Source organism: Vespa mandarinia, chromosome 1 (genome assembly GCF_050613455.1).
Source record: "Vespa mandarinia isolate Hongniang chromosome 1, ASM5061345v1, whole genome shotgun sequence".
Classification (NCBI taxonomy): domain Eukaryota; kingdom Metazoa; phylum Arthropoda; class Insecta; order Hymenoptera; family Vespidae; genus Vespa; species Vespa mandarinia.
This window is the reverse complement of record NC_140810.1, coordinates 16732284-16757500: the sequence shown is the minus strand read 5'-3', so window position 1 is coordinate 16757500 and position 25217 is coordinate 16732284. Positions and strand designations below refer to the sequence as shown.

The 25217-nt window shown below is 37.4% G+C and overlaps 1 protein-coding gene across 6 annotated transcripts; it reads left to right on the top strand.

The window, feature by feature from the left end:
- The first annotated feature begins 32 nt into the window (after nt 1-32).
- Gbeta13F (guanine nucleotide-binding protein subunit beta-1) lies at nt 33-25126 on the top strand. Of its 6 annotated transcripts, XM_085662729.1 has the most exons (8): nt 307-1014; nt 15119-15945; nt 16085-16212; nt 17778-17923; nt 18053-18346; nt 18590-18791; nt 19004-19220; nt 19489-25126. In XM_085662729.1, exons 4-8 carry the CDS (start codon nt 17853-17855, stop codon nt 19593-19595), a joined length of 891 nt encoding a protein of 296 aa, XP_085518855.1. In that variant the 5' UTR covers nt 307-1014; nt 15119-15945; nt 16085-16212; nt 17778-17852; the 3' UTR covers nt 19596-25126. The 6 variants fall into 6 exon arrangements, with proteins under 6 accessions (XP_085518844.1, XP_085518855.1, XP_085518851.1 ...); XM_085662718.1 differs by lacking the exons at nt 307-1014; nt 16085-16212 and adding an exon at nt 33-272; XM_085662725.1 differs by lacking the exon at nt 16085-16212 and having other exon boundaries at nt 308-556.
- Nucleotides 25127-25217: the final 91 nt, after the last annotated feature.

Below are 25217 nucleotides of genomic sequence, written 5' to 3'. Positions count from 1 at the left end.
GCCCGCTGATAGAGCCATCAAACAGCAGAGGTAGCAGCAGTAGGCAGCAGCAGCAGCAGCAGCTTCGCTCGCTTCCGCAAAAAGGCAGAGAGTCGCCGACGTCGTCCCTCGTCCTCTCCTCCTCCGATGAAAACGATCGTCGACGCCCGTGCGCCGCGCTGCTCGCCCTTTTGAAAACGATATATATCGTGTCGTGTCGCGTGCGCTAACCTGTACGTGTGTTCTGTCGGTGCATTTGTGTGTGCGCAAGTGCGTGCGTGTGTGTCATTTGTGTACGTATATATACATATATAGATAGATACACGCATACATACACATACATACATACATCCATCATATATATATATATATTTGCGTTAAAGAAAGAGAGAGAGAGAGAAAGAGAGAGAGAGCGCGCGCGCGCGCGCCTTCTCACTCGTGTCGTCGCCGCCGTCGTCGTGTCGTCGTTTCGTTTCGTTTCGTTTCGTCGTCGTGAGCGTTCGGCTTCTCGCCACGGCCCATCTCACGAGTCATTCTCTTCTCGCGTGGACGCCTCAATTTTTATAACCTTAAAGGAGTAAGTGAATCGGTTTTATCTATATTTCTTCTTGGTGTTTATATACACATTCGTGCGACGTGTTAATCGGATAACACGTAAAATCGGTTTTTAAATAGAAACTTTCTAATTCGTGGTGTTCTTCTTACGTCGATCCGTGCGCTCGACATTGCGAGCCTGTGGGGAAGAGAAAAAAGAAGGAAAGTGCGTAGTAATCGATGTGAGGAAAGTCGAAGTCGACGAATCCCCCGAGGCAACTCGCTGCCATTGCGATAGAGAGAGAGAGAGAGAGGGAGAGAGAGAGAAAAAGAGAGAGAGAATAGATAGGTAGGAAGAAGGAAGAAGAGAGAGAAAGAGAGAGAGAGAGAGAGAGAGAGAGACAGAGCGAAGCACGGAACCGTAGGTGGGACAGAGAGGCCAACGCACCGACGACGAGCCGGGAATTCGATCGTGTTCGAAGCTCCGTTAGGGAGCTCCAGGTATGTTTTATCATTATTATAGAATAAGAAACTTCTTTGACGTATTAACATCAAAAAACAATCTCTTGTTTCCTCATTCCGACAATACTGGAACGGCCTTTTCCATTCGCTAGGCGATACAACGAGCGGCACAACGGCGGTAGCCAATATGGCCGCTGCCTAGGCCTCTACTGTCAAAATTTACGTTCGATTCTTCCTACCGAAACTATCGACGTTACGAATTTACAATGCCTTCTTTCCTTTCTTCCTTCTTACTTACTTACTTTCTTTCTTTCTTTCTTTCTTTCTTTCTTTCTTTTTTCTTTCTTAGTTTTTTTTTTTCTTCCACTCTTTCTCTCTTTCTTTTTAACTTTCTATACTCATGTCATTATTTTATTTTCCCCTTTTTCTTTTCCTGTCTTTCTTTTTCTCCTTTTTTCTCCTTTTTTCTCCTTTTTTCTTCTTTTTTCTTTGATTATAACGTATTAATTTATATCGTCCGACTTTTTGGAATGAGTCAGTATTACTGGGTACTGCGATAACGAGCTTTTTCCTGCTCGTATTTTGAGTTTCTACGTAGAAATATTTTTTTATAATTGGAAATATAGCGTTTTTATGTTAACAAGTTTGCTCGAGTTTTTATCTTTGATACTCCTTAGAAATAACAAAGATCATTTGATTTTTTTAGTGCAGTTATTTCTGACATTCACAAAAGCATTGCCACCAAATGCGTCCTCCTTCTTCTTTGTACTTGGATCTAATAAATGCGATAACTGACATGGAATGTCGCCTCTAATGGAATTGAACAAATATTGTGCCATCGTTGTGTGTTTAGCAGATATGTTTGAATGTCACTTCTACAAAATCATCACGAACAAGAGATAGAATTCTCATAGAATTGAATAAGTCCATGGAAAAGGAATTATTAAATATTATTGATACAAAAATAATGAAAGAAATGTTTAAACGTACATTAACTATACTTAGTGACTTTTTCTGTTTAGCATCTTTTGCATTGGTATCTTATTCCGCTTTTATCCTATCAAAGTTACTCAGTAAGTAAAGATCGAATTGACAATATTTGTACAGAAGACGATGATTGTATATGTATTATTTTCTTTACAAATTTTTTCTCTTTTTCGACCTTCACAGTAGGACTTTAACCCGCTAATATATATATATATATATATATATATATATATATATGTGTGTGTGTGTGTGTGTAGTGTATAGTGTGTGTGTAGTGTCATTGCAAATAATTCTTATCGGTTTTAAACGTGAAGGTTCTTAAGAACATTCAATTAAAGAACATTATATATCATTCTTTGCGCAGTCATACCTGACACTCATTGGATCTTCAAAATATAAAGGGATTATATTATTATCTATGTTTTACGTGAATTTATCATGTAAACCATGAATACTCACTTTTTAGAGAAACACGATTGTTTTATAAGTTACAACAACGGCATTATCATCCGCCTACTATTCGTAATTCTGGAAAATTAACACGTGACCTGCGTCACAAGCATTACTCAACGTAATGTCCGTTAATTCTGAACACCGGTGAAACGGCACGGATCAACCGCAATATTCTAGTACTCGATTAAGGACATTTAACCTCTGAAATTGAGCGGAAAATGACTCTTTCTCTTTCTCTTTCTCTTTCTCTTTCCCTTTCTCCACTTTTATCAAGAAAACTAAACGATATAATCTACGACTAGATTTGAATTTACATGAACACTGCCTATCATAAAGCGGGTTTTCATGTTAATCGACATAATTTCATTGAGTTTTTATTGAAACTTTTTCGAGTGACACGTGTGAGAGTAAGAATTCATACTCGTTTTTTCATACAAATAGAAACGATTTCCAGCCATCCTAATTCTTATTTTTGGCTTTGGAAAAGCAACATTGTTTATTCGTTCGTTCGTTCGTTAGTTAGTTAGTTCGTTCGTTCGTTCGTTCGTTCGTTCGTTCGTTCGTTCGTTCGTTCGTTAGTTAGTTAGTTCCTTCGTTCGTCGTGGCATCGAGAAGCGATCTGGAAAATTTTTTCACTTGCGATGCAACGTCTGTGTGACGTTTATTTAACGAGGCTTCTACTCGGCTCGGCTCGGTTATCTCGCTATACGCAATTAGAGTAACGGGGACTTGCATAATACCATCTCGTCGACACGAGACTCGCGCGAAAACAAACTTGCTTTATTTTTCTTTCTTTATTTTCTGTTTTTTTTTTTTTTTTTTTTTTTTTTTTTCCTCCGTTGGTAACGTCTCGGGATTGTAGCTGCTCGGTGATATGAGAATTAAAAACAAAATGAAAAATAATAATAATAGTAATAATAGTAATAATAATAATAATAATAATAATAATAATAATGATAATGATAATAATAAAAGAAATAGATATAAGAGATTGTAAGTCATACGAAAGTAAAAAGAAATAATGTTGTTTCGTTTTACTTTCGTTGGATTCGGTTTTACGAATAACGGTGGAACTTACTCGTTTATGGGTTAAACGATTTTTCATGGAAATAATCGGCCATTTCTCGCTAAATTTCTCTCTCTTTTCACTATCGACACATGTATGCGTATCTTTTAACACGGTCTTTACTAATGTTTACGTATTTACGTGTGTGTGTGTGTGTGTGTGTGTGTGTGTGTGTGTGTGTGTGTGTGTGTATGTATATGTATGTAATACACATATATATTCAATAACTCTATCGTGAAATATGTATAAACAGGTTAAGAAAAATGGCTGCCAATGCCGGTGATTTGAATTCTGACTATCCGTTGAAAGGAGCAACGCTAATACATATCTTTTTTTCTTTTTTTCCCCTTTTTTTTTTTTTTTTTTTTTTTTTTTTTTTTTTTTTTTTAAGTATAAAAGAGTTTGTCGTATTTGTATTTCAATCAGCATAATTGAGGTATAATAATATAATAATATAATTGGGGTATAAGATTTTTATTTTTCTTGGAAAATAATGTTAATTATGAGGATAAAATAAAATAAATAAAGACAGAAAGAGAGAGAAAGAGAGAGACGGTTTTAAGTCCTTGCATTCTCAGCAACGCTATTGGTCGTTGGCACAATTGCCGGTGCAGCTGTCTTAATTGACTTTAATTGCTTTGGAATATAAAGTCGTCGTCATTGTCTAACCTCATACGAGCGACTGGTCGTACTCTGTTGTATGTCTCTTGGGCTTGATAATAGGACGAAGAAATTCGTAATGTTCCACGACGAATGATTCATGAGATTTTATACACACTCTCTCTCTCTTTCTCTCTCTCTCTCTCTCTCTCTCTCTCTCTTTCTCTCTCTATTTTCTCTCTGTCATTTACGTTCGTATTTGAAATCGTATTCGGGATGACTCCGTGCACGTGACATGAAGTCGATCGCGAAGTGGTCGTTCGATTTTCGTTTCTATTGATCGATTCCTCTCCATTACGTATTAATAAGAAATATATATATATATATATACAAACATACATACATAGATCCATACACACATTAGACAAGTAATATGTCACTGAAAGAGAGAGAGATGATAGGACCGATTGATGAGATTGATTGACATAACCTAAAGTTTACATTAGATTCGAAGGATCAGTAAAAAAAAAAAAAGAACAGTGGTGAACGTTTCGTAGGACAAATAGTAGGTCGCGCTACTTGACCACCACAAAGGGTCAACGTATGCGAGTCGTATAGTATAGATGAGCTTCCCTTCTACATACACATGTACACACACACCCTTCTCTTCTCTACCCATCCGGTCCAGCAGCCCTCCTTCCGCCCACGGGGTCACGTCCTGCTGCCATCTCTTTCTCTCTCTCTCTCTCTCTCTCTCTCTCTCTCTCTTTCTCTTTCTCTCTATCTATCTATCTATCTATCTCTCTATCTATATCTTCTTCTAATTCCACCGCTATGAGTTATTTTTCTTATTTGGGTGACTCCAAATGGGGATGTAGATGGAAGAACCTTTTGCAAAAAAAAAAAAAAAGAAAAAAAAGAAAGAAAAAGAATCCGTTGAAACGAAGTAGTACGTGGAATCTTTCCTTTCCTTTTTTTTCTTTTTTTTATTTCTTTTTTTTCCACGAATTTTTACCAAGACGAAAGAGAAATATGGACGACGACCACGTGATTCTTGTTCTTGTTCTTCTTCTTGTTCTTCTTGTTCTTCTTCTTCTTCTTCTTTCATCTCTTTTGAAAATATAAATTCGACAACGAGATAGGATTCGACAAAAAGGAAATCATCTTTGGCTTATTCTGAAACGATTCCATTTTGTTACCATTGAAACGATCTGAAGATTCTTTTTAATCTGCAAGCAAGTCGATATTATTCCTTGTGAGCGTTCTAGATTCTTAAGTAATCCAAACATTCGACTGCCATTTTCGCTCCCTTCTTTTGACGTCACACTGTGGCTCGTAAAAATAGCGAAACGATCTCTCTCTCTCTCTCTTTCTCTCTATCTCTCTCTTTCTATTCGTGATCTTAATTTCTTAACGGTTTTAATCGCGGTCTTGTATACCCGCGATGAGAACGCATTTCTTCCATCGCAGATCGAAGATGCGCCTTTCTCCTTTCCCTTTTTCGTTCCCTCCTTCCCTCTCTCTGTATCTATCTATCTATTTATCTATCTATCTATCTATCTATCTATCTATCTATCTATCTATCTCTCTATCTCTATCTTTTTTTTTACATTATCGATTCCGCTCAGATTCCGCAGATGCATTCCTCGCGGGAGATTCAAAAGAGAAATGAAACCTTTTTATATATTTATTATTATTATTATTATTGTTATTATTATTATTATTATTATTATTATTATTATTATTATTATTATTATTATTATTATTAATTTTTTTTATTATTATCGTCAATTCCATCTTAACTTTCGAAAATAACCGCTAAAAAAAAGCATTTCGATTATATGTCGCTGACGTCATGAGCCTACTTATGACGTCATTCACCTGCCACTGGGTGCTCCACCCGATTCCACCAACGGTGTCGCCATCATTTCCACCATATTTTTTTTCTTTTTCCTTTTCGAGATACGTAACATGCATCCATTGTTTTTTCTTTTATTCTTTCTTTTTTTTTTTTTTTTCCTTTTTCTTTCTCCTCCTCCCTTTTTTTCTTTCTTTCTCTTTTTCTTTCCAACAACATCGTGCACGCGAATGTGCACGTTGATATTATCTCAAGTATAACCTAAAAATGAAACGTTCAATGAATCGACAAAAGCTTTTTTTTTTTTCTCTCTCTTTATTTTAACACTGATGAGATAATTGTAATATGTAATGGTTGTTTCTAAAATTGTTGACCGTAAATATTGACTATCTTTATAAATTTTTTGAGGTTAGAAACGTTGTATGAGGAAAATTCTCTCTTTTTTTTTTTTTTTTTTTTCCACGAAACTTGTTAAATGTCCTTATTTTTATATGTTTCCAATGATTTGAATCTTTCCTCTTTTAAAGTTAATATAAACTAAAACGACGGAGGGGACGAGTTTACGAACGTATCGACTCTCCACATTATCCCGTTTCTTTCGTTCGTCCTACGCTGCATTTGCTGTTGCATTTGATTCTTCTTTGAAAGCATTCGGAGGCCTAAAAAAAAAAAAGAAAGGAAGAAGAATGAAAAAAGAAAAAGAAAGAACTTTACGTTACAGTTTCCAAACTAACGATCGGATCTCCTTCTCTCTTTCTGGATCGATCGATCGGCTTGTTTGCCGTGCGTCAAGTCTTATTTTAAACTCGCAACACGTTCTTTGTGAAGAGGGTACTCTATTCCGAGAGATGCCGTGCCGAAAGTAGAATACTTTGCGTTGAAAATATTGTTTTCTTGTATGCCGCTTCAAATCTTACTGGACATTATTGTTATATACAGGTATCATACACATATCATAGATACGATGATAGATCCATATATCATCCAAATATAAATACGACGATACATGTATCATAACCATACTCGCATCGTACCACACACATATATCATAACCATGGACATGCGCATAAGATGGTCATATATCATAACCATTGGCATATACATAAGATGATATATGTATCATGCATAGCAGGCATATATACGTCCATCATAACTATATACATCTACGTGTAATGATATCATGCAACTTTCGCATACAATAAATATATACATATATGGATATATATATATATTATATATATATAATTATGGATATATATATATTATATATATATATGGATATTATATATATATATATATATATATATATAATATGTATAATCATACAAATAATATACATGCATGCATCATAATGGCATATATATATATATATATATATATATATATATACGATATATGGCCATTCATATATTATGTACACATCGTGTAACATATATGTATATATATATATACTTATCACATATGAGACATAGTCAATTAATAATCCCATAGTTGCCAGTATTACACGCACACAGCGCAACCCTGGTCTCTCTCTCTCTCTCTCTCTCTCTCTCGGGCGTGTCTGTTGTTATTTTTTCATTATTTCGCGCTCGTATCGCGCCGGTTTCCTTTCCTTCTTCCCTTCCGCTCTTTCTCTCTTTCTCTCTCTCTCTTTCTCGCTCTCTCTCCCTCGTTTTCGACGTATACAACACTGCTCGCGTAAATGGAACGAGCGTCGCTTTCGTCGTAGCAGCCGGTGGTGGCTCTCTTATTAGCTCGAGTTGAGGACGCTCGTCGCGTAGAGAGAATACGATTCCGACGAGACACTTCGCGCGTCCCGTTGAGTTGGCGTTGTACCTAAAAGACACACACACGTTTATACACATTCGCGCGTGCTATCACGCATTACCAATCCTTCTCGACTTTATGCGTGAAAAAAAAAAGTAGGTCGTGTCTCTCTCTTTCTCTCTCTCTCTCTTTTTCTCTCTAATACCATTGTACTATTGTCATATTTCTTTCCTTTTTCTAAGCATTCAAAAGAGAAAAAGAAATTGCAAATTTCTTTTTTTATCGTAATTGAACAATTTCGATAGAGATATTGATAGGAAATGTTGAAAACGATAGACAAAGAAATATTGATAAAAAAATATATATATATTTTTTATAAATTAAATATATACACATACATTTATATATATATATATATATATATATATATATATATATATATATATTAGGTTGCCCGGAAAGTTCGTGTCCTTATGCCACCTACCAAAAATCGGCACGAACTTTCCGGATAATCCAATATATTTTATGGATGTATATATATATATATATATATATATATATGTATGTGTGTGCATATATATATATATATACGTATGTATATATGTAGGATACAAAAAGAGTTAATAAAATATCTTATTGGTAATGGCGGAAAGTAGAGTGGTTTTAGTAATAAAGAGGTAACAGGTTGGATAACGATCAGATATCAACACATCATTCATGCGTTTTTGGCAACGTTCTTGAATAAAGAGAAGTGGTAATATTATGTAGTGGTGTTGGTGATTGTGTGGTGGTAGTAGTGGTTGTGGTAATGGTAGATAGTGATTGTGTGTGTGTGTGGTATAATCATGTTCCCTTGGCAGGTGTGTAACCTTATAGAGCCAGACAACGAAAGCCGTCTCCTCCTCAACCGTCCCTTGAAACGTGCTCCTTTTATTTTCCTTTCTTTTTTCTTTTTTTCTCCAAATGCCGCTCCCCTTCATTCCCTACATAACCCTAAAGAAACCGTTGCGTTTTGCCAGGGACTCAATCCCAAGGACGTTCTTGTTCTTCCTAGCTAGCTAGCTTTGTGCCAATCCCGCGTTCTTCTGCATCGCCGAGTCGTAAAGCGGTTGGTTTATGCAGGGTGTGGAACGCTAGAAGAGCGAAGGGGTAAAGAGGGAAGAAGGATCGTATTGGACGTTGACCCGGCAACGGCTCAACTGTTGCTCCCATTCGCGCATCCGGGAGTCTACGACGACGATGACGACTACGACGACGACGACGACGACGACGACGACGACGACGACGACGACGACGACGACAGTGATGAAGAGGGATTATCTCTCTAGGGATACTTCAATATTAAAAGCTGATATTTTCTTTCGTTTCAACTGTCAAATCAATCGGGATATTCTCTCCTAGTAGTTTGATCTTACGATTAAATGATCCCTCAGATTATTATTATTATTCGATGATAGAAAAAAAACAAGATGATGATGATGATGATGATGATGATGATGATGATGATGATGATGATGATGATGATGAAGAATGCTCTTTTAGAAGTTGCATGATCGATTGGATTTTCATTGTAATGTCTTTTATAAGAGGGGGAAAAAATTTAGGCTATATGTTAGTGCAAGAGTGAGAGTGAGACACAGAGAGAAAGAGAGAGAGAGAGAGAGAGAGAGAGAGAGAGAGAGAGAGAGAGAGAGAGAGAGAGAGAGAGAGAGACAGAGAGAGAGAGAGAGAGAGAGAGAAAGGGGGGATTAGAGAGAGGGAGAGGTACGTTGGCCAAGCCTCTCCACGACGATCGAACAAGTCGTTAATCAACCGAACACGCACCTTGTTCTTTGAGCACCCTCTGGTCTATGTTGGTGCAGCCAATCGAGAACGCTATTAGCGGTTCCGTTCGTGGTCATGTTCAGGCCGGATCGAATAAAGCGAAAGCCCGTTAAATAAAAAAATAAAAAATGAAAAGAATAAATAAAAATTTTTTTTAAATTTGAAAGAAAAAGAGAGGAAGAAAAAGGATAGGATGGGGTAAAGTATTATTTCTATAGAATTGCTCTGTACCGATGTCTCTAATGGAAGTGCACGATGACAACAAGTGCTTCGTCGACAAAATCCTCAAGTAAATGTATACGATTTTCAAATAGAGTGAGAGAGAGAGAGAGAGAGAGAGAGAGAGAGACGAAGTTAAAGCGATCGTTTTCACGGTCTACCTTCTCGGAATTCTGGATTTTGGACGATTGCCAGACTTCTTCGTAGATATAATTTTCCAAAGCGTGGATATGTAATCTTGCGCGCTTATAGTCGCGTCTATAAATAAAAATTCGTTCGAAGTCGTTCTTTAGAGTCCCGTTCGAATTTTTATATTCTCACGATTTTGTGAGATCTTTCGCGTTTACATAAACGTAAGGATAAAATCAATTATAAAATATCGTCAATTACAAAATCAAAATTAGATATCGAGTGCTTCTTAAGAGTCACGCCTTTAAACATAACACACATATACACACACACACACATACGCAGATACACATACATACATACCATTAATATTTTCACAAGAGGACAAAAAAGATAAGAAAGAAATATATGGGGGTCGTGTGCGAGATGGACCGTAAGCATGATCGATTTTATTTAAAAAAAATTGATATTATATATACACACTATATCCTTCTCTATCGTATTTCAATATTGTAATAAAAATAAGTACGATTATATCTCATAGGAAATATTAATCTTAAAGTCCATTTTCAACGATCGACCGCGTTTATCCATTCTTTCTTTCTTTCTTTATTACATCGATGATATTATATTTTCTCGTGTGCCGATTGGATATTTACATTTAAAATCGATTAATTTTTATATCTAATCATTTGAAATAAATAATATAAAGGAAAGTAAAAAAGAAGAGAAAGGAAATGAGAGAGAGAGAGAGAGAGAGAGAGAGAGAGAGAGAGAGAGAGAGAGAGAGAGAGAGGAGGAGGTGTAAAGAAATAAAAAGGGAAATAGTTGGATATATCGGAATTAGAACGTATGTAGTTGTGAAAAGAAAAAAGAAAAAAAAATAAATATCATTCGATCATTTGTCAAATGCACGGAGACGAGAATGCTTCTCTTCGTAGTAGTTGTTGGGTGGCGTGCGAGAGAACGGCAACCTGTCATGCAAGGAACGAACGACCGAAACGCCCTCTCGAAGCCGGTAGTTGCGTCGATAAGCATGCGTGGTGGCGCCACCAATGTTATCTCTCTCTCTCTCTCCCTTCCTCTGTCTGACGCGAGCAACCCCTTCCCCTCTTCTATCGCCCTTTACCACGGCGCGGCGTGTTCTTCGTCCACCCGGCCGGCCTTCTCTCATACATACACACTACTAACTCCTCTCTCTTCTTTCTCTTTCTCTCTCTCTCTAAACCACATCCTCTCTGGGTGTGGTTCAAGAGAACGCGATAGTCGAAGCTTTTTCTTTTTTCTCTCTTTCTTTCATATTCTTTCTTTTTTTATTTTTTTTTTTTTTTTCCAACTCGTATGACACCTAATGTTTCTCTTTCGTTTATTCTTTATTTATTATTGTAATTCGTCGATCAAAATACATATTACGTTTCTCTCTTTCTCTCTCTCTCTCTCTCTCTTTCTCTCTCTCTCTCCACTCTCTTTTTCTTTCTCTTAATCACTTTCTCTCTACACGTACGCGTACTACAAGATTTATTTACGTATTATTCATTCACTCTTTCTATCTTTCTTCCTTTTGCACGATTTTCTGTCTAGAGTGCTTCGAAGAAAGAAGATAGAGGTAGATATAAATGGATGGATGGATAGATAGTTAGATAAACAGAGAGGAGCGCGTGAGCAAGCGCGAGCGAGAGCGAGTGAGAGAGAGAGAGTGAGTGAGTGAGTTGCGAGGGTGTAGGGAGGGTTGTGAGAGCGGGGCAAGAAGACGACGTCGGTCGGTCGTTCATCGATTCGTCGCTCTCCCACGGTGATGATGTTATAGTGGTGTGGTGTGTTGTGCGGTACGGTACGGTACGGTACGGTGCGTCGCGGTGCGGTGCGGTGCGGTGCGATATGATGTTCTGTTTCGTTTTGTTTTCTTCTATTTTCTTCTGTTTTGTTCCGTAAACGCGACATTAAAAAGAAACCTTTCTCGCGCCAATGAACGGAGTAATAACTTGTGTCCGCTCCGGCACGCGTTCGTCAGAAGAGTGTTTCAGTCAGTCACACCTTCCTTCGTCGAAGTCTAAGTCGAGTAAGAGTGAGAGAGCGAGAGAGAGAAAGAGAGAGAGAGAGAGAGAGAATTCTCAGTTTTTCATACCGGTTGTTGCAAGAAGCTCAACGGCGTGAGTAAAAGAGGCGGTTAAGAGGATAGGGGATGGGGTTGGATATAGGGGTAGTAGGAGGGCAGGGGCAGGGGCAAAAAGAAAAGAAAGAGTAAAAAATACGTTAAGGAGGAGGAGGAAGAGGAGAAGGAGGAGGAGGAGGAGTACTTCTCGCGTAAGGAACACTTCCTCTTCTCTTCGCTTCCGTGACTCCTTTGGATGATAGAAAGCGCAACCTGGCGCCGAACGACGCAAATATTTTCCACGGTATCGCTTCTCACTTCTCTACCACTTCCTCCTCCACCTTTTCCCCTTCCTTCTCATCTTTCTCCTTCTCTTCTTCCTCCTCCTCCTCCTCCTCCTCCTCTTTCTCCTCCTCTTTCTCCTCTTCTTCCGTTTCATCCTCCTTCGACGGTTTCGTACGTCGCACTCGTCGCGGAGGTTATGTTCGTGCTAGCTCGATGACGCTCTGACAGGAGTGGATGAGGGAAGGCGAGTGTAAGTTCGATAATTCACATCCTCTTTTCGGCCATTTCTTTTTTCCTTTCCTTCCCTTTCTTTGCTTACTTTCTTTCTTTCTTTCTTTCTTTCTTTCTTTCTTTCTTTCTTTCTACCTCTTCCATATCTCTCTCTCTCTCTCTCTCTCTCTCTCTCTCTCTCTCTCTCTCTCTCACCCACCCTCTCTCATTTTCTTTCTTTCATTCTCTTCCTGCTTTTATTCTTCTTTTTTTTTCCTTTTTTTTTTTTTTTTTTTTTTTTTTTTTTTTTTTTTTTTTTATTTGGTGACAAAAAGGATAAGACATATGGGGATTGCTAAGTACATTACGTGTTTCTCCAATTGACCGACATTGATTGATTTACGATTTCTTTCTGAAAATAAATTTTGGTGCTAAGAGAAGGGTGTCATGAAAATGGTCATTATTGTGCCATAGTGAATCCAAGAAAGAGATAGTGCCTTTATTCCCTTTTTTTCTTTTCTTTTTTATTTTTGTTCATTTATCTTTTTTTTTTCTTTCTTTTTTTTTTTTTTTTTTTTTCCTTTTTTATTTATATATATTTTTTTTCCCTGCGAATATCTGTAACGTTAAATATGGGAGTTCTCTCTGTTGTTCGTCGAAAACACGTCGGGAGAAGAAGATGGGAATATCGATAATCGATTGTGCTGGCTAACTATTACTTGAATTAAGATCGAATCGGCTATATTTCTTCTCTTTTCTCTCTCTCTCTCCAATTCAGTCGTCGTCAATCGGTCGATTGATTTAAACAGATTTTAAATGTGCTCATTTGACTATTATTTTAAACAATCGTCACATGAAAATCAAATAATACGTTGAATTTTTTTTTTTTTTTTTTTTTTTTTTCTCCAATCTAAAGTGAATGAAAAAAAAGAGATAAGACTGTGCGTACTATCCGTTCCTTTTTCCTACAGTTTATTCCTTTGTGATTCGTGGAGATATTGATATCAAAGGAAAAGAAAAAAAAAATATGGAGACACAATCGAACGAGTGACGAGCGATGAGAGAATGAGAGAGGGGGGAGAGAAGAAGTGGGTGGGTTGGTAGTGGGTGCTGTTAGTGGTGATGGAGAGAGGAGGGGAGTTTCGTTTCGAAATACAAGGATAGATAGAAATTCGTCTCATCGAAAGAAATCGCTCGGTTTCATCTCCATTTCCGCAAGGATGTTTAGGGCGCATGCGCAAAACTATTTCGCCGGCTCCGGAAAATGAGAACACCTTGCGTTGGATCGACAACCCTCGGTTTCCCCGGGTTGCGAGACCTTTTGGAGGTGAAGGACGCTCGTTGCCGCCACCGTTCCTTCCCACTTTCCTGCCGAAGCACGAAATTTTCGAGAAAATTCTATTGGTTCAAGTTTCCTTTGTTCTTTTGTTTTTTATTTGTCTTTTTCTCTCTCTCTCTCTCTCTCTCTCTCTCTCTCTCTCTCTCTCTCTCTCTCTCTCTCTCTCTCTCTCTCTCTCTCTCTCTCTCTCTCTCTCTCTCTCTCTAATCCCCTGTTTTTTTTCCTTGTTCTTTTCTTTTTTTTTTTTTTTTTCGTTTTCGTTTTCGTTTTCGTTCATTCTTTTTCATTCCTTTTATCCTTACCCCGTCCCAAAACTTTTATCTATGTACATCGTAAAAGATTCTTATCGATTTTAAGAAACTCTCCCGTTATCCTTCGTGAAGGGTGAGGGAGGGGAACGGTGGATGAATGTAATAATAAAAAAAATTATATCCATGAAAAAGGGAAAAGAATAACGGTTGCTCTGATAAAACGTTTTCTCATTCATTTTTTTTTCTCTCTTTCCTTATCAAGAAAAAAAATCGTGGAGAGATGTAAAGTAGAAAAAAAAAAAAAAAGAAAAAAAATCGAGAAAAGAATAATAATTCGTATAAATACTATTTAAAAATATCGAACTCCTCTAGCTATAGTAGCATGATTCATAAAATTCGTAGAATTCGTTTGACTTATATATAATTTTTTTTCTATGACGGTGAGTCGAAACTTCATCAAAATCATATCCATCTTTTTTTTTTTTTTTTTTTTTTCTTTTCCTCATGAAGTAAACTACAGTACTGAAAATTGGCATTCGATAGATCTCGGCGGTCGAATTCGTACGTCGTCGAGAGGAAAGAAAAGAAAAGAAAAGAAAAGAAAAGAGAGAAACGATAATTGGATGGTTGTAGGCGGAAGGAGGAAGAAGAAGAAGAAGAAGAAGAAAGAGTAGGAGGAGGAGGGGGGAAGGTAGGATTGAGAGGGAGGAGGTATCGGTGGAAAAAGCCGTGATAAAAAGAAAAAAAAAGAAAGCTGGCCTTTATCACGAGCAAGAACATTTATCTGGTATTTGCGAAAGACGTCCCTTATCGTGCGATTTCTGACTAGTCGACGTTCGCTAATACATTTCGTATAAGCGTTCGATGGGAAAGACGTTAAGTGAAGGATAAGAATTGCATCGTGTTGTAAGCGTGTAGATGATATACGCTGCGTCACGATGATATTAAAGTCGAAAGAGACAGAGAGAGTGTGTGTGTGTGTGTGTGAGAGAGAGAGAGAGAGAGAGGAGTGAGTTAGGTAACTTGCGTGGACACAATGAATAAGCAATACGATCATTTTCAGGGGTGGCAACGGTCTCGCTCGGAAGCGTCGAAGGTGGCGCGAGGGGTGGACGAGTCGGCGTTGGCCTGGCTCTGGTTCCGGTGGTAGCAGTAAAAGCAGCAAAAGCGGAAGCCGCGTTAGTAGCTGAGAAAAAAACTGTAGCAAGCTATTCTCGGCCAGAGATAGCAGCAGCAGCAGCACCAGTAGCAGCAGTAGCAGCAGTAGCAGCAGTAATAACAGGAGCATCACTCGTGGAAAGACTACTAGGAGCCGGCGGCGGACTGGGAACGCTGAACGTTCAAGAAGAAGAGTGCCATCGTCGCGAGAAGAAAGGATCTACCTCGTCTTCTTCTTCTTCTTCTTCTTCTTCATTTTTCTCTCTTATTTTCCTTGTCCTTGCTTTCTTACTTTTTCACTTACTATCCCCACTTTCTCCTCCTACTCCGCTTCCACCTGCTCCTCCACCTCCTCCACCGCCACCTTTACCTCCTATTACACCACCTCCTCGTACGTCCAACGTTCAACGTAAAAAACTTCACGGCGAGTTTCTAACCTCTTCGGAAGACGAACCAACACCGACGGCGTGACACCGGCGTAAAATCGGGCCAACAAGGCCCCCCTCCTACCCTTCCCTCGTCGCAAAACAAGCAAAACTCGCGCGTCAAGCGAGACAGTTTTAATTATCTGCTCTCGCTTATTATACATCTATCTTCCAAATACAACGGACGTATTCTTAGCCTTCTTGAACGGACTATCGAGAAGTACAGAAAGTCGCAAACACGACGGGCACCATGAACGAGCTCGACAGCCTTCGCCAAGAGGCGGAGACCCTCAAGAATGCCATTCGAGTAAGTTTCCCGATATGTTTTCCCAATCTTGTTTTCTTTCTTTCTTTCTTTTCTTCTTCTTCTTCTTTTTTCTATTTTTTTTTTTGTTCCCTTTCCATTTTCTTCCTTTAATGATCCTTCTTATCCCCGTCCTCGAAAGTCGTCTAATGCCATTGACGACGTTGACGATCATGCTGGAAGAAGATTGCAGACCTAAAGAGGGATGCTTGCTATCAATCAAATTCGAATCTTCCTAAAGCTTGTTTGTAGCTCTTCGGTATCACCAAAGTAAGTTATCCCTTTCAAATAATTTTTTGGATATATTTAGATGTCATCGTATTATTAAGTTATTTCAATCTTATTTTTATCTTTAATTGGCCGACCTTGAATATTTGGATTATTTTAGAAAGAAGAATAGAACGTACGTTATTCGGCAGAAGAAGAAAAAGAAAAAAAAAAATGTCGAAAATTTTTCAGATGACTTTTATGCTAATAAAGGAGGAAAGAAGGGAATGGCTTCCGTTCTCTAATGAAATTTCAATATTTTTCTATTTATCGGCAAGAATTCGTGCAAATTTATTCTCCCTTTCTTTTTTTTTTTTTCTTTCATCGTCGTCGTCGGATCGTTTGTTGATTCCTCTGACTGATGTGCTCTGCTCCGTTCCGTTCCATTCCGTTCCGTTCTGTTCTGTTCTACTCTGATCTGTTTTGCTCTGATCTGATTCTATTCAGTTTTCCGACGACGAAGACAAAGCAACAGTTTTACGTGCAACAGCGCTGCATTGTTTTAAAAGATAAAAGTCTCGGGCATCTCTCGGGCGAAGTGCACTTGCCACTGAACACGGTCTTGACCCCCTCCCCCCCTTATTCATCCCGTAACGGATCACCGACTCCTTTTTTTTTGTATTATTATTATTATTATTATTATTTTTTTTTTTTATTTTATTTTATTCCTCCCATCTTTTTCAATCACGTAAATACATATTTATTTATTTACACTTATCTTTCCTCTAACATCATTTACACGATAATTTTTAAAGATCAACACGAGACACCCGACGAGTCTTTAAATTTTACTTTTCATTGATAATATTTTTATTTTTGTATTGACCGGTCTTTCATTTTTATTTATGCAATATTATTGATATATTCGTTGATTAGAATAACTAGAGACAAAGAAGAAGGGTGGAGGAGAGAGAGAGAGGGGGGTGAAGGAAAAGGGAGTGTGTGATTTGTAGAGGGTAGTTTAGATAGAGGGTGGTGGAAGTAGCGTAATAACGGAAGCACTGCTCCTAAGCAGAAAAAATCTTAAGCATAGCGTGCACCATGGAGCTTTATATATGGCGGTGGAGTAGTAGTGGTGGTGGAGGTGGTGGTGGTGGTGGTGGAGACACGCTAGTCACTAGCCGTGGTGCCGTGTGGTGGTGGTAGGGCGCGGCATGGCCATCGCTTCTCTGATCAATACACCACCATCTCTCTCTCTTTCTTTCTCTCTCTCTCTCTCTCTCTCTCTCTCTCTCTCTCTCTCTCTCTCTCTTTCTCTCTATGTATTTTCTATCTTCCTCGCTCGCCCTTCGTCTTGTATCTCCCATTCTCATATATATATATATATTTATGTAGGAGTCTCATGATTTTTTGGTCAAAAATGTATCGATTCGTTCATTAAAAATCATTAACATCATCGAGGATTCCCCTTATTTTTCTTTCTTGTATCGATAAAACTGTGTACGTTTTCTCAAATGAACATTCATTTCAACGAATTAGTTCATTGTCCAAAGTTAATTGTCTCTATTATTTTCTTCTCTTTTTTTTCCTTCTTTTTTTTTTTTTTTTTTTTTTTTTTTTTTTCGTAGGATGCAAGAAAGGCAGCATGCGATACGAGTTTGGACCAAGCGACGGCCGGCTTGGAACCCATTGGTCGAATACAAATGCGTACGAGACGTACTTTGCGAGGTCACTTGGCCAAAATCTATGCCATGCATTGGGGAAGTGATTCCAGGTATGATCAGAATGATTAATCCTTCTTTTCTTTTGATCGAAGAAATCATTTTGTTGTTGTTGTTATTTTTTTTTTTACCTTTCTTTTCTTTCTCTTTGGTCCCATTCTAAATTGTAATTTGACTCGTAGGAACTTAGTATCCGCCTCGCAAGACGGCAAGCTGATCGTTTGGGACAGTTATACGACCAACAAGGTACACGCCATCCCTCTACGTTCCTCCTGGGTGATGACCTGCGCGTATGCACCGTCGGGTAGTTACGTGGCTTGCGGTGGCCTGGACAACATATGTTCCATTTATAGCCTTAAGACAAGAGAAGGAAATGTACGGGTCAGCAGAGAATTACCAGGACATACCGGATACTTGTCCTGTTGTCGATTTTACGACGACAACCAAATTGTCACTAGCTCGGGTGACATGACCTGGTAAGAAAGATCATTGAAAACTCTCTTTCTCTCTTTCTCTGTCTCTGAATTATAATCAGAAATATAAGAATATAATATTCAGAATTTTTTTTTTTTTTTTTTTTTTTTTTTTTTTTTTTTTTTATTGTAGGATCTTTCGAACAAATCTGTCGGATATATATAAGTTATAAAAATTTGTAACGAATAATATAACGTCTTTAAATGAATGAATTTGAATACACCTTTTCAAACTTTTTGATTCAGTGCTCTATGGGACATCGAGACAGGTCAACAATGCACTTCGTTCATCGGGCACACAGGAGACGTAATGTCCCTCTCGCTGGCTCCCGATACGCGCACCTTCGTTTCCGGTGCGTGCGATGCTAGCGCAAAACTTTGGGATATTCGTGAAGGATCTTGTAAACAAACTTTCCCTGGACACGAGAGTGATATAAATGCCGTTACGGTAAAAAATATATATACATGTATATATATATATATTTTATTTATTCTTTTTTTTCTCTGTCGTTATTGAAAAATCAATAGTTTTGTCAATGATAATCATTGTCGCGGATTTAAGGATTTCTTCGAAAAAACCAAAAGAAAAAAAAAAATCAACAACAAGGTCGACGAACGATGCTTTGTGTCATTCGTTAAAACATTAATATTTGTATACAGTTCTTCCCTAACGGATATGCTTTCGCGACGGGTTCGGATGACGCTACTTGCAGACTCTTTGACATTAGAGCGGATCAAGAACTGGCGATGTATAGCCACGACAATATTATTTGCGGTATTACGAGCGTAGCTTTCAGCAAGAGCGGTAGATTGTTGTTAGCTGGCTATGACGACTTCAATTGCAACGTATGGGATTCCATGAAAGCTGAACGAGCTGGTATGGTTTTCTCTATTATCATTTGTCATAAAATAAGTTTCTTTTGTTTTTAGAAGAGAGAGAAGAAATTATTGATTAGGGCCTTCTCTCTGTTATTTCTTCTCTTCTCTCACAAAGTTTATCCATTTATCAATCTTTCTTTTTTATTCTTCTAGATACTATATTATTGACAATTGACATAAGGATTAGCTTAGTCCCCTCCCCCATTGTATTTGAAGTTAATAAACACGAAAATGAATTGATGAAAAATCTAACTCCATTTCTTTAGGTATACTTGCCGGGCATGACAATCGTGTGTCTTGCCTTGGAGTGACGGAAGATGGTATGGCAGTAGCGACGGGCTCTTGGGATTCGTTCCTTCGCATTTGGAACTAACTTGGGGTTCCCCCCAAGACGTTCCTCCAAAGAACCAACTGCAGCCAGTCCGCGTACAGTATAAGTATTAGATACCATCATCTTATCACGGAGCAAGCCGGCGTGCCAGCAGTCGCGACATCATCGGTCAACGAACCACCGGGTACACCGGAGGTAAAGCTGATCAGAAATTTTGGATATCCGACGAGCAGCGGTAACGGAACCAAATGCAGCAACAACAATAATAATAATAATAATAACAACAACAACAACAATCACAGTAACAACAATAATGGCACAAAGAAGAAGCACAAGAATTGCAGCAATAGCAGCAGCAGCAGCAACAACAACAGCAACAGTAGTAGCAGCAGCAGCAGCAGCAGCAGCAGCAGCAACGACTCTAAGAACGTTTTGGGTTGTGGTGGTAAAAAAGACTACCGTAGACGCATAATCGTCGACTTAACCTGGCGACGCGGCAAAGTCGGCGACAAGGTTACCCGCGAGTATGAACGCTTCTAAGTCAAACAATTACCATCGTTCGGATGCCGAATTTGAGACATAAATGAGAAGATAGAAGAAGAAAAAGATGAAGAAGAAGAGGAGGAAGAGGAGAAAGAGGAAGAAAAAGAAGAAGAAGAGGAACAAAAAAAGAAGAAAAAAAATAAAGAAAGAAAGAAATAAGAAGAAAAATGAAAAAGAAGAGATAATGAGGAGGAGGAGGAAGAAGAAGAAGAAGAAGAAGCAGGAAGAAGCTCGAAGAAATAAAAAAGAAAGGAAAATGGTGTGAGATGAGTTTAATTAAGACAGTTTGCGAAAGGTAGTACCGGAAGTACCAAAAAAATAATAATAATAATAATAAATAATAAATAAATAAATAAATAAATAATAATGAAAAGAAAACAAAGATAAAACATAAAAGACGGTCCCTCGTCTCGAGTCGTCGTCGTCGTCGTCGTCGTCGTTGGCGTCGTCGTCGTCGTCGTCGTCGTCGTCGTCGTCGTCGTCGTCGTCGTCGTCGTCGTCGTCGTCGTCGTCGTCGTCGTCGTCGTCGTCGTCGTCGTCGTCGTCGTCGTCGTCGTCGTCGTCGTCGTCGTCGTCGAAACTACTACTCTCGCCCTCGCTCGCGAGAACGCGTTGCTTCCTTGTTTCTTGGTTTCTTCTTTCTCAAGGGAGTTGCATGATGTTGTTCAGATGATGCAAACCCCTTTGATACGAGAAGAGGCTTGCTCAAAAGGAAGCAACATCAGCAGTTGACTCGGCTTGACGATCTTTTTGAAACAAGATTATAGAAGAAGAAAAAGAAAAAGTAGAAGAAGAAGAAGAAGAACGGATCGTCAACGAGATTTAGACATTGATGGTCGTCTAAAGAAAAAGCGAAGAAGAAGATAGAAGAGAAAGAAGAAGAAAAATATATACAAAATGAAAAGAGAGAAAAAAGGAAGAAGACGAAGAAGAAATGAAAATAATAATAATAATAATAATAATAATAATAATAATAATAATAATAATAATAAAGAAAAAAAAAAGAAAAGAAAAAGAACTTTTAAATAACCTGACCCGAACGTAAGGTTCCGAGCGTGTTCACTGCCGATAAAGACGCCGACGCGAGGCGCGACGAGCGAAGTAAATAAATAAATAAATAACTAAATAAATAAATAAATAAATCGTCGCACTCTTGTGTGATTATTCGAACGAGAAGGAGGAGGAGGAAGAAGAGAAGAAGAAAAAGAAAAAGGTACTGGCACGTGGTAAAAAAAGTCAATGTACGAGGAGAAAGAGAGAGAAAGAAAGAAAGAAGCGATTGTATCGGAATAGGGACAGCGGCAGAAGTAAAAGCAAAAACAAAAGCAAAAGTAGTAGCAGCAGCAGCAGCAACAGCAACAGCAAGAGCAGCAGCAGCAGCAAGCAGAGTCAGCCAAATTCACGATAATCTCGCACGTTGCGTTTTCAACGTATAAACGCACATCGTCAAACGCGCACGTGGTATTTAATTAATTCCATTAAAATATTAACGGGAGAGAAAAAAAAAACAAAACAACACGAAAAAAAAAAGGAAAAACAAGAAAAAAGAAGGAACTGAGAGATACTCGCGCACGGACGTCTGAAAAAAAAATATAAGAACACACACGTACAGAGAAAAAAGATAAAAAATAATAATAATAATAATAATAATAATAATAATAATAATAATAATAAAATACCACACGCAACGCCAGTGAAAAAATAATAATAATGATAAATAATAATAATAATAATAATAATAATAATAATAATAATAATAATAATAAATTAATAAATAATAAATAATAATAAAATAATAATAAATAATAATAATAATAATAATAATAAAACAAAACAAAAAAAAAAACAAGAAAAAAGAAAAAGTAACTAAACAAAAGAAAACATCACGCGAGAGTCCCCCCTCAACGAGAGACAAGAAAAGCGAGATGGAACGCGGTGGCGGCTTGCGCCGCGTGGACCACGCATTTTTTAATTTTTCGTTTTCTCCCTATACAACGCCACCAACACTACCACCACCACCACCACCACCATCATCACCATTACCATCATCATCACCATCACCATCACTATGAACATGACTATCACCATCATCATCCTTCTTCTTCCTCCGTATCGTGAGCGTTCTTTGACAAGAATAACAATGATAATAATAATAATCTTGGCCCTGGTGCGGAATATTAACAACAAGAACAACAACAAGAACAACAACAACAAAAGCAGCAACAGTGGGCGAACGACCGAGCGAGTGAACGAATGAACGAGAACGAGTCGAGCAGAGAAGGCCAATTGAAATCAATTTATACACCTCAACCTTTCACTATTTCTTCCTCATTTCTCTCATTCCTTCTCTTCTAATCTATCATCATCATTATCATCATCATCACGATCACTATCACGATCATTATCTCATTATCATTACTATCATTCTCGAAAAGTTAAATTCGTCTCTTGAACAACAACGGCCACGACGCCGACTTTGCACCCGTCATTTTTGATTTCACTTTTATAGACTTAACGTTATTTATTTTGTATAAAATTCTATCTTTCTTTCTCTTTCTATCTCTTTCTCTCTCTCTATATCTATCTATCTATCTATCTATCTGTCTATCTATCTATCTATCTATCTATCTATCTATCATTTTCTCTATTTCTTTTTCTTTCTTATAGGACACACATAAACTTTTATCATCTCTTTCGCTTTCGAAGAGAAAAAGTACGCGAACGAATGGAACGTATATGTCGAATATTAACTGGGGAGATTTGGGTGAGTTGGGGAGAGAGGGGATTGAAAAGGAGAGAAGATGAGATTAGATGAGGGAGGTCGCGAGGGTGGGAGGGAGGGAGGGAGCGAGGTAAACGATTACAACAACGACGACGATTCTTTCCTCTCGTAAATAATTTCTTTGTTCGATCATAAACATAACTCTTTATGTCTCTCTCTCTCTCTCTCTCTCTCTCTCTCTTTCTCCTCTTTCTCCCCTCCCCCCTTCCCCTCTCTCTTTTTGCCTTTCAAGATTTATCGACCAGTATATTTGTGTTCGAAAGAAAATCTTGAAGAATAAAAATAGCGGGTAGGGAGGAGTGAAGGACTAAGATAGAGTATGAGGGAAAGATAGAGTATGAGGGAAAGATGGAGTAGAAGGAGGAGGAGGAGGAAGATTATTATTGTTTCGACGTCGCGACGTATTGTAACATTTACAGTTAGTTTTTTAATCATCATCCATTCCTCAGTATTGCCACAATTATTTTCCTTTCTATTTTTCTTTTCATTTCATTTCATTTCATTTATCTCAGTATCCTTCACCGATCGAATATCGTAGGATCGATAAAAAGGCCATTTTCCGGGTTTTTAGGATACGAACGATATATTTTGTTAGATTTTATCGTACCAACGAGAGAAAGAATTCATTCCTGCTCCTATCATCGATAATGGGATCTATAATCTTCTTGGAATCTTTTCAAAGATGTTTCAAGAAAATAATCATATAATCGAACAGTCTCTCATTCTCTTTCTCTCTCTCTCTCTCTCTCTCTCTCTCTCTCTCTCTCTCTCTCTCTCTCTCTCTCTCTCTCTCTCTCTCTCTCTCTCTCTCTCTCGTCGTTTTTATTTTTTCTTTACCGATTTTGTACGATTTCTATTGTATTTGTAGTTCTAATATCTTCGTACCTATATGCTTCTCTCTCTCTCTCTCTCTCTCTCTCTCTCTCTCTCTCTCTCTCTCTCTCTCTCTCTCTCTCTCTCTCTCTCTCTCTCCTTCCTCTCTTTCTCTTTCTCTTTCTCTTTCTCTTTCTCAGCATATACACCTATACACATAAAATACACGCACACGCTCTTCACATTTCTCCTTTTTCTTGACCACCTTTCCCTTCGCCTCTACTGTCCACTTTTTGTCGAAAATAGGTGTTTAAAAATGTGTATGCATTTAAAATAATAATATTAATGATAATGGATAATATTAATATTACTGATGATTGTAATTTATAATTATTAATATTTAATATATAAGTATATATAAGAGGAGAGGTTATACGGTCGATCACTTGTTCAACACCGCAGGATATATCATGATCAACAATGAAAAAAAAGAAAAAAAGAAAAAAAAAATAGAAATTATCGCTTTCCGGCGGCCACGCTTCCCTGTCATACATACATACGTACATACATGCATAAATACATACATACATACATACATACATACATACATACATACATACATACATATATACATACATACATGCATAAACACGCGCACACATATATACATACAACATACATATATACGATGATTATTATTTATTTGAAAGTTAATTTTTTTTTTTCCCCTCTTATTTCTTATACATCTCAAGCAGTATATAGAAAAGAAAGAACATTTATACATACATACATACGCACATATATATATATGTATATATATATATATATATATATATATATATATATATTATACATAAAAATACATACATTATCTTCGTCGTGCCTCGCTTGAATTGTTTTTTTTGTTCGCACAGGACGACCAATCATATTTAAGCACATTTAGGGTACAAATATGCCGGTATTATTCATCGCCAATTAATGATTTTTTTTACTTTTATTTATTTTTATTATTATTATTATTATTATTATTATTATTAATATTAATTATTAATTATTAATTATTAATTATTATTAATAATATTACACGTACCTTTCTATTAATATATACATAACGATGATAGAGATTGCTACGCTAGCATTAATTATTTTCTTTTAAAATTCGTTTCGACGCTTCTAGCTTGAATTATAATCGAACGATCGTATATAAGCTCGTGCGATTGATGCGAATTAGTTTAAAATGAAAAGAAAAGAATGGAAAAATAAATAAAACAAGCAAAAAAGAATAATCGTATGAACGATGGGAAACGTCAAACGAAAAGACGTAAATTCCGGAACGCGAATCGCGAGAAAAGAAAAGAAAAGGAAAAAAAAAGAAGAACATTAGAAAAGATAGGATATCTTTTCTAAATAAAAAAAAACAAAAAAAAAATTAAAATCTGATGGCGCGCATTGAAAGGGAGGCAAAATGAACGATCTGAAAATTTCCGATAAAAATGTTATATACGTACATATAAACATACATACAT